The 15,160-nt window shown below is 46.0% G+C and overlaps 1 protein-coding gene across 5 annotated transcripts; it reads right to left on the minus strand.

Annotated features, from left to right (window-relative positions):
• Window positions 1–6,060: 6,060 nt before the first annotated feature.
• Window positions 6,061–9,530, minus strand: LOC122370315 (RNA-binding protein 1-like). 5 transcript variants are annotated; one of them, XR_006254553.1, is made up of 6 exons: window positions 9,412–9,508; window positions 8,929–9,159; window positions 8,605–8,718; window positions 7,599–7,685; window positions 6,873–6,937; window positions 6,252–6,382 (listed from the first exon to the last, which is right to left on the minus strand). XR_006254553.1 is itself a non-coding variant. In XM_043345795.1 (5 exons), the coding sequence occupies exons 2-5, from the start codon at window positions 9,132–9,134 to the stop codon at window positions 6,188–6,190; spliced, it is 606 nt and encodes a 201-aa protein (XP_043201730.1). In that variant the 5' UTR covers window positions 9,135–9,158; window positions 9,409–9,530; the 3' UTR covers window positions 6,061–6,187. The 5 variants fall into 5 exon arrangements, 4 of the variants coding, with proteins under 4 accessions (XP_043201730.1, XP_043201728.1, XP_043201731.1 ...); XM_043345795.1 differs by lacking the exon at window positions 6,873–6,937 and having other exon boundaries at window positions 6,061–6,387; window positions 7,600–7,685; window positions 8,929–9,158; window positions 9,409–9,530; XM_043345793.1 differs by lacking the exon at window positions 6,873–6,937 and having other exon boundaries at window positions 6,061–6,387; window positions 7,600–7,685; window positions 9,412–9,510.
• Between the last annotated feature and the right edge of the window lie 5,630 nt (window positions 9,531–15,160).

Consider the following 15,160-nt stretch of genomic DNA (forward strand, 5'->3'; position numbering starts at 1 on the left):
AAGTTTGCCTCAGCGCATATAGCCGAGAGCCTCTCATACACAGGGAAGCCTGCGATTCGCTTCAAATAATCACTATCAATGGCAGGCAGCGATGCACCGCGTGATATCAATTCAAGACATGGATGGTTGGGGTCACTCTTCACTCTCAAGCAGTACCGTAAGGTCAAATCGCACCGTCTTAATCTCAGAGGGGGTACGTCTGCTTCCACCATCAGAGGTAGTATGGGGGAGGTTCTAAGCGCGCCCGTAGCAATCCTCACGCATGCATTCTGGATGCTATCAAGCGACTCAACTGTTTTGTTTCGTGGACCATCCAGTATCTGGCATGCATAATCAAGTATTGGCCGTATCATTGATTTGTAAATTCGCAAAAGTATCGTTCTATCCGCTCCACAGTTCCCTCCGGCCAAACATCTTAGGATTGATATACGTTTAGTTGCCTTTCCCTTCACATATTTAATATGTTTGCTCAAATTCAGTCTCGTGTCGAGCAAAACCCCGAGAAACTTGACCTCCTCGGAGTAGCTCAAGTGCTCGTTGTAAAGTCTCAATCGGGGCACAGTGGCTAATTCCCTTGCTTTCATATATCGTCTGAATATAATGGCATTGCATTTGTGCGGTGAAAAAACAAAGCCCCATCTGTCAGCCCATGAACTAACATGGTCGAGAGCTAACTGCATTCGGTCAACTAATTGTGCAATTCTCCTTCCTTGCACCCACATGGTACAATCGTCAGCGTACAGCGCACATGTTGGGTTTCCGGGGACTCCATCAAATATGTCGTTTATCATGATGTTAAACAACACCGGAGAAATTACACCACCCTGTACCAAGCCATTGTCCTGTTCAAATGTATCGGAGAGGCAGCCATTTCTGACTTGAAAGGTTCGGTTATCAAGGTAGGATCGAATGAAGTGCATCATTCGCCCTCTGAAACCAAGTGCGTGCATCTTGGTCAGCAGGGCCGCCGTCGAAATAAGATTATACGCATTCTTAAAATCCAAGAATACAGCTAAAGTATACCGGTTGTAAAAGAAGCCCTGTCTAACATTGGACTCCAGTCGTAGTAAATGATCAGCTGTGCTCCGTCCCTTCCGAAATCCGCATTGAGTGGCTGAAAGCATTCCTCCGTTTTCAATAAACCACGCCAGCCGTCTGGTAACCATTCGTTCCATGACCTTACTGAAGCATGATGTAAGCTGTATAGGTCGGTAAGATTCGGGTTGGTGACTTGGCTTCCCGGGTTTAAGGATCGGCACCATAATGGAATGTTTCCAAGTGTCGGGAAGACGCTCTGAAAGCCAAATGTAATTAATCAGCTTTAGGATCTGTGTCAATTGCTCATCATTAAGTTGCTTAAAAAACATGTAGTGAATCTTATCAGGCCCAACAGAGGTATTTCCACAATGGGAAACTGACCATCTCAATTCATCAATAGTAAACATGTCATTGTAGCACTCGTCGTTGTCGCTCGCAAACGATGGAAGCTGTTCGAGCAAAACACTCTCTCTTTCCCTAAAGGCAGCTCTATAATTAATGGACGCCGACATCCCCGAGAAGAAATTCCCGAGCACGTCAGCGACTTCTTTGGGATCGTCTGTCATATTGCCATTGATGCATAATACGGGCAATGGCCGCTGGTAGCGCTCCTTCTTTGTAAAACGCCGTATTATGTCCCATAGTTGTCGCATAGGGGTGGTATGTTTGAACATATGTAGCAGTTTCTCCCAAGAGTCCCGTTTTGCCTGTCTAATAATTCGCCTTGCTCTTGCTTTAGCAGCTTTATATTCCATGAGGTGTAAAGTTTGGTGGCTACGACGAAACCGGTTGAGTGCTCGTCGCCGACTACGAATCGCCTCTTTACATTCCTCAGTCCACCATGGACAAGTGTACTTTGAGTTGTTCCGTTTCATAGGTACGCTATCCTCCGCAGCCCTCAGTAAGGCTTCGCTCATAGCTGTGCAGTTTTCCATTCCTATTCCTTCACAAAATCGTAAGTCGCACTTCTCAGTAAATTCAGACCAGTTGGCCTTATTAGTATTCCATCCCGTGAAATCTGTGTTCCGACAGGTGTCAGTTCCAGGCAGATCAAATGTTATGTATATTGGGCAATGATCACTGGAATATAGATCAGGGTCGGTACACCATTGCAAGTACTGACCTATATTACCCGTGCTCAATGTTAAATCATTATGGGACCATAGTCCAGAGTATTCATCGAGCCGTGTCGGGCTGCCATCGTTAAGAATATTCAGTGCGTGTTGACGAATAACTCGTTCCCATATGACTCCTCTCTGGTCACAACGATCTGCGCCCCACATGTAATGTCGGCTGTTAGCGTCTGTACATATAATAAAAGGTTGTGGCAGCTGGCTCACCAGACCACTGAGAACCTGCTGCGAAAGACGCTCGTTCGGCGGAAGGTACAACGAACAAATACACAGCCGACATCTGCCAGTTGGGACCGATATTGCAACAGCTTGTAGACAAGTATTCAGATTTATCTGACAATGGGGATGTTTATTATTAACATAAATACTGACTCCTCCCTGTCTCCTGTCCGTATTGGGAAATGCGTTATAAAGAGTGTAATTATTAAGGCGGAAGTCATAAGGATCATTAGGGAGAAAATGTGACTCTTGGATGCAAATCACATCTTTGCCTTTTTCCAGTAGCACAGGTTTAATCTCCGGCCATTTTCCAATCATTCCACGAGCATTCCATTGCATGATGGTAAAACTCCTCACACTATTAACCATAACGCTGTTTCTAACTAACTATTCGACGGAAAAGTACCCAGCACGGTCAAGGTCACCTTTGCGCTCGTTCTCGGCTCTGAGGTCGGGCTCACGCCGCGCCCCAGGACCGGGCCCACGCCTAGCCCCGGGGCCGGCCCGCCGACCTCGCGATAACATCGGGTCACGTGACCTGCCCCACTGCCCCGGGCGCCGGTCGAACCATCCCGGCTCCGACAGAACACGCCCGTTTCATCAGCCCCGCCGCCAAACCGACCCAAAAAAGGATCGCCTGGCAGACTGACGACGACCACCACAAAATCAAATATAACACATGAGATACTGAAACCAGACACCAGATGCAAATCAGGATAAGGAAATAAATAATACATAATCTGGGTACCGACTAAAACCTGCGACAAACGCAGGCAACTGTAATCACTGGAAATAATTGTTCGATATTTGCCAGAAAAAACCACAAACACAGAAATGATGCTTTTGCTGGGTATTGTCTAAGAGTTGGGGGGATGGGAATTGTTTTGCCAACACTGTTTGGATGAAGGAAGTCGCGAAGCACTGTGGGCCCGCTGCATTGGTTTGAGCCGACCACGTTCACCTCGCCCTGGGGCTCGAGTGAATCGAGTCAGCTCGGGGGACGGCGAAATCTCGTCATCCCCAGTCAGTGCTGGAAGGACAGGCATGTTGCCTCCCTTCTTTCCCTTGCCCTTCCTCACAGTTTGCCACTTCCCAATCTCCTTGTCAAAGCCAGTCACTGGTCTTTCATCTGAGTCGACATCACCATGTTTTTGAACCTCCATAGAATCACTCTCTGTCTCTATGCATGAAATCTCACCACTACTCTCTACACCCTGTGCACCGCTGTCAGTGATGCAGGCAGGCTCTGTCTCCTTGTCTGTGCCTTTGGGATCCAATTGTTTGCCCAGAACCTGCTTGAGCAAACCCACCAGCTCTGTCACTGCATCTTCAAGCTTACCCACCCTGGTTTTCAGTTCCTCCTCCTGTGGGGATGAGCTCTGTGGTACCTTAAGGACCTCAGAATATGATTTTGGACTCTGTTTCTGTGCTTGTTCCTCAAATTTTTTCCTCGCCTCCCCAAAGGAAATGTCTTGTTCTACTTTCATTCTACATATTGCCCTCTCTTTGACCCATATCTCACACCTCCTATCCTGACAGGAGTGGCCACTCTTGCCACAGTTGATGCACTTTGGAGTGCACTCTCCCTCATGACTCGGTTCCCCACAGACAAGACACACACGATCATCCTTGCATGTCGTTTCAGAATGGCCAAATTTACCACATTTGTAACACATCATTGGATTTGGGATGTACTGGTCAACTTTGTAAGTGACATAGTCCAAAGAAATCCTAGAAGGGCAGGTGGGGGTATCAAAAGTTAGAAGGAGTGTTGCTGTCCTTTCAGTGCGCCCATTGACCTTCCTTGTGAACCTTTTGACCTTTGTGACACCAAACTCTTTCAACCACCCAGCTACTTCCTCCTCAGACAGTTCCATCAGGTCGTGGGCCCGCACGATACCCCGGGAGGTGTTGAGCCGTTCATCCCTGATCACCTGACACTCCTCACCTGCAAACATTTGAACTTTCAGAAGCTTGGAAGTCTGAGACTCATTTTTTGTCCTCATCAGCAGCCCACCATCAGCCAAGAGGCTAGCTTTAGCCAACCTATCATCAGGTCCCAGTATCCCTCTGATTCCGAGCTGAACCCAAGGCCATCCCTTTGATTTAAATGAAACATCAGATAACAACTTTACCTTCAAGAAAGACCCTGTGTTGTTGGACTCTCCTCCGCCAAAGAAAAACTCGTCAGGTCGCACCCGCTTTACGGGCCGCCTCCGATCCATCACTGCATCACCTCTTACTTCAAAGAAAGAACTTGCCTTGCAAACAAAACAGAAAATAGAAACCACTGAACCCAAACTCCAACACCCTCAGTAACGCGCGAGAGATCGCAGCTAAACTCGAGCTCCTCCTCCGCCGACGTCTCGCACACGAATGCAAGTCGCAACGTGCTGGAGCGTCGAGGCGAATTCGTCTCAAACGCCGCACCAATAAAACAGCGTAGCGCAGCGCACTGTACCGTCGTGCCGCGAAACAGGGCCCAGGTGGGACGGGACGTCTTTCAGTCCGGCGAAGGTTCCACGTGTTTGTTGTAGTCAGTGATTAGGCAACGGTGAGGTCGGGTGGCCGGTGGAAGATGGGACGCCGCCGCCCCGGCCTGGCGGGTGTAGCGCCTCGCTGTGTGGGTCTGTCCCGGCTCCGGCAGGGTTGCCGGCCCCGTCACCCCAGGGCGACAGTGCCGCGTCTCGCTGTGGGGGGTCGCTCCCGGATCCGGCGGGGGTGAGCCCTCGCCCGTCCCGGCCCGGCGGTGCCGCGTCTCGCTGTGGGGAGTCTGTCCCGGGTCCAATGGGGCTGCGTCCCCCTCCTACATGACGCCGGGAATTTCGCCACATGTGGTGGGATTAAGCACTGGTATATAACCACGCTGCCGTCCTGGCCCCTTACAGACACCCCCTTCCGGCGGTAAGGAGCCGGTCTTGATGGAAGCCTGGTGTAGTGTGCACGTGTGCGATTGAATAGACTGGTACCCACAGCGCATGATTGACGATTGCGTTTGGTAGGAAGTAGAAACGGAGGTCAGAACAGACAACTCACAGTAGGTAAACGGTCTCGCTCCGTTATCGCTGGAAGCAACTAACACAAAGTACGCTCCAAGGGCGTCGCGGCTTGGCCTCCATCGACGATCAGTCGGATTAGTCGGCAATCGGCGCCGTTCTTTCCGAAACCGAGCTTCGCCCCCGAAAACGAATAACACTCAAGTCTCACGACAAGAAATATCACCACCTGCAGCCCACCAATCTTTTTTTTCAGCTCATGCGCATTGCGCAACACCATCGCTACCGGATCTGTCACCACGATGCCCGGACGCCGGCACCAGTGTGGCTGTCGACTACTAATATCCTAAGTGGGGATATTTCAGGCATAAGTGGTTCAGTAAAATCGCTATAAAGTGAAAACCGTTTGATAATTGTTTGTTTTGTTATTTTGCTCAGCTTACTGTGGAATCGAACGCTAATTGTCTGAACGAAAATGACAAACATCTAACGGTTTTCATTTTACGGCAATTTTACCAAACCACTACATAGGTACTGTTGAGATAGCCCCACCTTACCGTAATCCAAAGCGTTTCTACCAACTCTTTAAATCAAATCACTACGACGCAATCTCTGGTCATGGCAACGCACACAAACAACAAACTTAAATTCATTCAACTTCTTCAAACATCATAAAAATCGCTGAACGTGTATTTCTGACGTTCATGCACCGACGTCACGATCTCAGATGAAATATGGAATGCCACAAACCCCTACCGTGAGCTGAACTCCTCAGTCATGCAAATTACACCACCAGCCAGATCATAGACAGCTGATATTCTGCAGGGCTCGTGGCCGGCCTCTGAGCGCACACGCTTCAGAAGCGGGGGGGGGGATATGGGCGGCGCTGGGGAGGGGGTAAGGGGGGGGGGTGCCGGCGTCATCCGGGGGCGTCAAACGGTGACAACAGCGGCCAGTGTCGGTGGCGGCGGACCTCTTCAGTCGCGGCTCCTGGACCTGCCGGGGGACAGAGGCGGAGGGTCGGTCAGAGGGAGGAGACGGGCAGAGGGCACGGGAGGAGGTGGGGGGGGGGGGAGGGGGACACACAGCTGCCTATCACACAACACCGACTCCTGAGCAGAGCGGCGCGGTGGCATAATTGCTAAGTAGTCAAGCTAACGTAACTCCTCGCTCTATTTGAACAAGATAAGAAAATTATTGTCACGGAATATCGAATGGGCAAGAACTAAACAATAATTGCGCGTACCCGGGCACCCACAATATTCACACAGTGAAGTTGCTGCCCAAGAACTGTTCTTTCCAGACACCCTACGAAGCGCGGCGGGATGATTACAGGCATGCAAGGCAAGGGGATGTGACACATTAGCTTGAACGACGAATAGGAATCGTGCAATTGTTGCACCTAAACTGGAAACTACAGGAATTGTTAGTAACTGTTCGCATTCTAAATTTATTTGTGAGCGACAAAGAATGTACTAATCTGTACCAAGGTTCTGAAGTGAAGACTCGCGGCGCCATCGCAGGTGGCAGGTTGTGGGCGGCAACGCTTATCTGCCATAGTCCCAGAAAGAAATGCATGTAGTAAATAAACATACGCACAGTTTATGCCAACTGCCACATCCTTCACGAAACGGTTATCTATTTGCCGTCTTTGACAAATTCTTCACAATATGAGAAGAGCATACGCAAGCTGATTCCACCGCCTAACGCATCGCCAACTCCAAAACACCCACAGCAGCCAAGTCACAGTTGTCTCACAAGCAGGAGCACCACAGGTACGGACACGGGTGAGCCACGAAATCCTGTGTCTCCCCAGCACCACCACCGGACAATCACCCCACGCGGACTCAGTGTCCCAAAACATTTCGATTTGGGTGGGAAACGACATCCAAATAAAAATCATTTTGCACTCTCATCTCTAATATCTAAGAGCAATTTTCCACTTCAGCTTTACTGAGAATAAGCATTTGCATTGGTCATTTTACATATTAGGTACATTTTACCTCATTAAATAGAAATGTATGCCATTGATCTCTTTTCCACTCATTTTGGGCCTTATCTGACTGGGGAATTTTCCACTCTTATCCCCCTTTTTGGAGAGGAATTTTCCCTCTGACACCCAAGCCAAAACACAATTTTGGGACACTGTGCGGACTACCCCGTAACCAAGCCATTCTCGTCCGCCGCGCCCCGGTCGGCCGGCGTCACTCACCTCCTGTAGCGGTCGTAGACGGGCGAACCACGCGGGCTGCGGCTGCGTGACCGGCGCCGCGGCGAGATGGAGCGACGGCCCGGCGACCTGCACCAACACACGCACACGGCACAGTGTCAGACGGCGCACATAGACATACACACACGGCTCCGGTATCGACCGGAGCACTGGCTCACTGACCGTGTTAGCATGGAACCAGAGTCTGCCTCCTGGCACCGGGCCCCATCCCATGAACGGAAAAGGCACCGATATCTCTGAAAGGGCGGAAAGTTAACGAAACACACAGTTTCGACAGTTATATCCAGCTCCTCAACGTCATATAAACCCTGCCAGGAAAAGTAATTGGTCAAGTTATGCTCCGTCCATGCCGAATGCTTGCAATGAAAACACTCTGCTTTGTCACGAGCTCTCAACAACATAAAAAACATGACGTTTATCATTCATATCAGGCAGTCAATGCCTCAAAATCAGAAACAAGTTCCAAGTGCTTTGAGCTGAGCATCCCATCTACGTCGCTGGTGGTGTGCTCACTTACTTGCTTCGACATAAGCGGAGGGAGCGAAGCGCAGAGGAGCGGAGAATGGTGGGCCCACGAAGCAAGTACGTAGCTAATGCGGCCATTAACGCAAACGAGTGACACGACGCGAAGAGGCGATGTGTGAGACGCAAGATGGGGGTGAGCCGAGAGTCCCTTGATGGGCCGGGTCACGTCGCGGGTCAGGGGTCACCTGACCGCGTCACGTGACCCACGCTAGGCCGTGAAGTGTGATGGACGGAGGCAAGGGGTGGTGGTGTGATGGAAATCTGTAAGACGGCAACGTGGCGTCAGACTTTCAGCCGGCACCACGTCCTCAACACAGCACAGCGACACACTTGAGACGGCTCGGCCAGGTCCCACACTCTCACACTACTCTCTCAGTGTCTCAGTAACCAGCTCTCGTCTCTCTCCCGTCCACACACGCCATACACGGACCGACCGACGGCAGCCAGCTCTGTACACACTCACCTCCTGCCACCGAAACCACCACCGCCGTAGCCGCCGCCGCCGCCGCGCATACCGCCGCGGCTGCGGCTCTTGCCGGAAGACATCTCCACACGGACCCGCTCGCCGCACAGCCGACTGGAGAAGGCCAGAGATGATAGATTATACACATACATAAATGAGAACTCAAAATCGTTACACACATTTCATACAATATACAAAACTAAAAGAAGCAGAGCTGTATAAATTCGCAAAGCTGAAAGCCTTATCAGCTTTGTCCCCAGATTCATATAACCCACATGGTACATGAAGTCACAACAATAACATATATGACAGTCAGGCACTCACGTTCCGTCCAGTCCTCGCACTGCGTCCTCAGCATCCCGTGGGTCCTCAAACTCCACAAATGCAAAGCCGGGAGGGTTGCGCGCAATCCACACGTTGCGCAGATTCCCGTACTTGCTGAAGGCATCTTCAATCTCATTCTTGGCAGCACTGTTGCCAAGATTTCCAACATATACCTTGCACTCCAGATTCCAGTTGCGGGTGGCCATCGTTGCTGTTTAGGGTTTACACAGCTGAAAAAGTAGAACATGATAATAAACTGCCAGGTCAACATTCTGTGCAGTGTGCATCTGATGGACAGTTGTCACTTGAAAAGTAATTTAACCCTCGCCCGTATTGGTGTTTTGCTAGCCGCGAACGTAATGGGGGCCGGGGGAAGCCGGAAGGGACCCCTTACCGATTGGCCTCTGATCATTATCGAGCTAGAGCTTCGCGGAAAAAAAAAAACGCGCGTGGTGTCCGTGACCGACCAAAGCAACCTACCTCAGGGTACATAGAAGAACGGCGGCTACAGACGGCGAACGGACGACGGGGAGAAAAATGCAAGGAATAAATAGAACATCCAAGGAGAACGCCGGTATAGAAACAGAAACAATATGGCGGCTATCGGCATATGGTTGCATAAAATTCAACTTTATCTACTTTGTAGCTTTGCATGACGTCATTAGAAATAAATTGTGAATGTTCTCAAAATGACTAAACATAAATTTTTGGGTGTTTCTGAGAAAAACAGATGATGAACAACATTTTTTATAGCATTCGGAAGTTTTGATAAACCTATCTAACTTTGTACAATTATTTTGTTTTCAATTGTCCAACCTGAGGCTGACTGTCGATAAGCACTGGGAGCTCGCTGAGACCGGGCCCCACAGGCCAAATTGGCCTCCCACAACCCGTATACCGTAAGGTAAGGTAAGGTAAGGTAATTGTAATCTGTACTAATTATTTACCTATGATGTCATACAAATCACAAAAGTAAGTTTATAATTGGAAGCATTTAAGAATTTCTAGCGAAGGAAAACTTTATTTTAAAAAGTATAGGGCACTTATTTTATAGATGTCCCATTGAATGACGGAAGTAGTTTGATCTTTGACCGCGTTTTGAAACATAAAGTTAAAAAAAGAGATTTGAAATGCTTTGACTGCAATGCACTCTAACTAGAAATAATAAAATAATGCTTTTACTCAATGCTTTTTACTCATGAAGCGAAGAAATACTTATTTGGTATCTTTTTTGACGCGTCAACAGCATATTTACGTCTGGACAACGAGTTGCGGGGAAAAGTGCTGACTTTGTCGCGGTTTTAGGAGCCGGTGATTAGGCTGGATTTTTGGGTTACTTTTTCGTTCCGATTCATGTATTGCATAGTGTTTGGCTTTTGAATATTTTAGTTCTTTCAGATAAAAATTAGTTGCACTACAACTTTTGTAAAAACGTTTCATTTTTTATAAGCCGACCGTCAGAGTCCTAAAAATACATCAGCACTACAATAATTGTAAACAAACAAATGGAGCACCGCTTGGCTCTGTTCCGTACGTCGTTTTGTTGGATGTTTTGAATCCCTTAACATTGACGTATATCATATTTAAGAAGCATGTTGACTGAAAACAACCCCAAGTATCAAGAAGCCTGACAGCAGACAGAGGTCCTGACCCTGAGCATTAGCAATAACAATATCAAGTTGAACTTGGAAGTTATGAAATTTTGGTTGATAAACGCAAGTTGATCGGGCTCATATTCAGCAAGAAAAAGTAAAATTAAAAGAGCTCATCATTATTGGCCGAAAACAAGCTATAATTTTGCAGATTGAGATCTTGAATCAATACTGAAGAGCACGCTGAGCAGTATCATGCCAGAAAATGTTGACTGATGAGTGCATATTATTGAATGATAACTTACAAGATAAGTTAGTGCTAACTATCAAGTGAAAAATCTAGAATGAATGGACTCGGGCAGCTTTACTATGATTAGATGCTATGCAGACGGTAATGTGCATCAGGTACTCAGTGTCTGGCAAATGAAACATGCGATCATTCCATTGCTACTGGAGGAGAAAGCTTGGATCACTAAATCCACTTTATGTTGATTTTGATGTTAATCATTACTGTATTTCTTGGAAAAAGGATTGTAGTAAAATTGTCAATGTGACAATCCATGGAACGATGTTATCATATGTGTTCATTAGTCATTTGTGATAGTGATTGTTGGTCCAATATACAATGGCAAAGCTGAAAGCTCTCAGCATTTTTTTTCTTCTGTGGATGGCCAGCAGTGACTCAGAACTTAGAAGTATTAGTTTTCTTCACAGGGCTGGGATAAAAAGTACTGAGGGTAATCTTCCACCAAGGAACTTTACTTTGACACAGAGGCGGATCCAGCTCAGAGTTTTGAGGGGGGGGGGCAAACCATAACAATTTATCAATTCTTTCCATGCATCGTCCATAGGCGTAATGTTAAAATTATGCCGTTTGGGGGGGGGGCAAATGCCCATTCTGCCCCCCTGGATCCGCCACTGCTTTGACATGGTACGAGATGCAGGCACAAGTAGGTAGGTGCTTTGTTCCTGTAGTCAGTAATTGTGTAGGTTTAGTTGGGTTAGGTTATATTAGGTTTTAATTTGCCCCAGTGGCCAGTGTCCATAGAAATGTGACCTGAACAGTGTGCATACCTGACTAACCCGACAGCTGACATAACCTCAATCATCATACATATTTGCAACCTAGCCAAGACCTGCATAGCAGTAGCACCCAGTTATAGGTAGGTACTCACCCTAACTCAATCTTACCTGCTAACCTTCAACTTCCCAACAGTAAGCTCATCTTGCCAAGCTGCATCCAGGGTCCAGGGAAACAGCCAAATGAGGAACTAGCTCATTGGGTGGCTGGTGAGAGTCTGTGCATTTAAAGTGTTTCTTCTCTGAAGCTGCTCTGCACTGCTGTATGCCATGTTAGATGCTCAGAAAAATGTGGGAAATGATAACTCAGCTAGTTTAGTGCTTTATTCATGCTCGAGACATGAGACATCAATAAGTACAAATCCTGCGGGGTACAGCTATGAGCTAGGTGAGTATGTTATTTGAATATGCTGTTTGACTGTAGTAAATATACAAACAATCACAGGGTCACAATTATATTCAATCTCCGCATAATCATACAACAAAATGCCCATAGCCTCACTCCGAGCACACAACAAATTGAGATAACTTAAGCCTTTGCAAGCACAAAAATGCTCTGATTTACAGGATGGGTATACAATATATCCTCTGTCCTTGGGGATCTTGCTGCAAAGTTTGAGTTGAAGTAAGATGACTAAACTTCAGGTATTATGATTAACTTTTTCTTCTTAGCCACTGCTTATGTACGAGAAAGACTAAATCAATGAAATGTTTGGTTGATCAACGCCTTGAAAATGTAATGATCCATCTTCAATTCGACATGAAGGCACAAATAAAATAGCTCCCACTTCTCTCTCCTCTTCTCTGATCCAAGATAAAATTGAAATGTGTAAATTGAAATCTGTCTAGTCAATCATGGAAGGAACGGATGAACTTGAGGTCAGGTCAATATGATATTTTGCGATATGCATCAACGTTATCTTGGAACTTTTTTGCAGGTTCGCTTCATATTTTGTAACAAACGCGCATAAACTGCAATAAAACAGCACTATATGCTTCTGGACAAAATACAATAATAGTAAAAACTTGGCCCTGATGGTACTCATTCTCGGCCAAAATCTAATAACAAAATATTTTGTAGTAAGAACTAAATTTCGGCTAAAAACAGTGCACGTTTAAAAAAAGAATCATTCAAATGACGGTCCATTATTGCGGTCCTGAAATCGCCACTATTTCCGGCCTCCCCAACGCGCATATTTACGTCTGGACAACGAGTTGCGTTGGAGAGGCCGGAAATAGTGGCGATTTCAGGACCGCAAGAATGGACCGTCATTGGAATGATTCTTTTTTAAACCGTGCACTGTTTTCGGCCGGAATTTAATAGTTACTACAAAATATTTTGTAGTTACGTTTCTTACAAGAATGAATGCCATCAGGGCTAAATTTCTAATACTATTGCATTTTGTCAAGAAGCATATAGTGCTGTTATATTGCAGTTTTAGCGCGTTTGTTACAAAATATGAAGCGAATAAGCGTCAGTGTAATTCATCAACAGAGTGCCCGAAGTTACCTAACTTGAGGGAAAGCTATGCTAATTGCTCTTGTCCATCCACTAAAATTTATTAAATATTTTGCTTTGTGTATTCCAAAAGGAGAGGGAACTATTCCATTTGTGCCTTCATGTCAGAATTGAAGGTGGATCATTAAATTTTCAACGCAGTTTACAAACAAGCATTTGGTCTTTCTCGTTTATAAGCAGTGGCTAAGAAAAGGTTGATCAATCCTGAAGTTCAGTCATCGTACCTCAACTTGGCAGCAAGATCCCCCAAGGACAGAGGATTTATTGTATACATGTCCTGTAAATCAAAACAAACAAGCATTTGGTCTTTCTCGTATATAAGCAGTGGCTAACAAAAGATTGATCAATCCTGAAGTTCAGTCATCATAGCTCAACTTGGCAGCAAGATCCCCCAAGGACAGAGGATATATTGTAAACCTGTCCTGTTAATCAAAACATTTTTGTGCCTTCAAAGGCTTAAGTTATCTGTGGTGTGTTCGGAGTTAGGCTATATGGCTGTTTTTGTTGTACATATGTTTATGTGGAGATTGAATATAACTGTGACCCTGTGCTTGTTTGTATACTTACGGTCAAACAGGGAACAGCACATTCACATAACATACTCACCTAGCACCTAACTCATAGCTGTACCCTGCAGGATCTGTACTTGTTCATGTCTCGAGCATTAACAAAGCACTAAAGTAGCTTAGTAATCATTCCCCACATTTTCTGAGCATCTAACATGACATACAGCAGTGCAGAGCAGCTTCAGAGAAGAAACACTTTAAATGCACAGACTCACACCAGCCACCCAATGAGCCAGTTCCTCAGTTGACTGTTTCCCTGGACACAGCTTGGCAATGTGAGCTAACTTTTGGCAAGTTGAAGGTTAGCAGGTAAGATTGAGTTAGGGTGAGTAGTGAGTACCTACCTATAACTGGGTGCTACTGCCATGCAGGTCTTGGGTAGGCTGCAAATATGTGTGATGATTGAGGTTAGGTCAGCTGTCATGTTAGTCAGGTTCAGGTATGCTCATTGCTCAGGTCACATTTTTATGGACATTTGGCAAATTAAAAAACTAACAATCTGATCTAAGCTAACCCGACTAAACATACACAACTACTGACTATAGGAACTGAGCACCTACCTACTTGTGCCTACATCTCATACCATGTCAAAGTAGAGTTCCTTGGTGGAAGATTACCCTCAGTACTTTTTATCCCAGCCCTGTGAAGAAAACTAATACTTCTAAGCTCTGAGTCACTGCTGGCCATCCACAGGAAGAAACACTGAGACTGAGAGCTTTGCCATTGTATATTGGACCAATAATGACTATCACGAATGACTATGAACACATAATATGATCACATCGTTGCATGGATTGTCACATTAACAATTTTACTACAATCCTTTTTTCAAGAAATACAGTGATGATGATTAACATCAAAATCAACATAAAGTGGATTTAGTGATCCAAGCTTTCTCCTCCAGTAGCAATGGAATGATCACATGTTTCATTTGCCAGACACTGAGTACCTGATGCACATTACAATCTGCATAGCATCTAAGCATAGTAAAACTGCCCAAGTCCATTCATTCTAGATTTTAACTTGATAGTTAGCACTAATTTATCTTGCTGTTGTAAGTTATCATTCAATATTCATACCAATACATCAATATGCACTCATCGATTCAACATTTTCTGGCATGATCCTGCTCAGCGTGCTCTTCAGTATTGCTCCAAGGTCTGCAATATTATAGCTTGTTTTTGGACAATAAGCTCTTATAATTTTATTTTTTCTTGCTGATATATGAGCCCGATCAACTTGCGTTTATCAACCAAAATTTCATAACTTGTTCAACTTGATATTGATATTGCTCAGTAATCAGGACCTCTGTCAGCCTCCTGGATACTTCAGATTGTTTTCAGTCAACATGCTTCTTAAATATGATATAAGTCAATCTTAAGGGGTTCAAAACATCCAACAAAACGACGTACAAGAGCAAGAAAACCGCCAGATAAACTAAAAAATGGCCTTGGAACAGAGCCAAGTGGTGCTCC

This window comes from Amphibalanus amphitrite, unplaced genomic scaffold, assembly GCF_019059575.1.
Source record: "Amphibalanus amphitrite isolate SeventyFive unplaced genomic scaffold, NRLGWU_Aamphi_draft 001121F_arrow, whole genome shotgun sequence".
Lineage (NCBI taxonomy): Eukaryota > Metazoa > Arthropoda > Thecostraca > Balanomorpha > Balanidae > Amphibalanus > Amphibalanus amphitrite.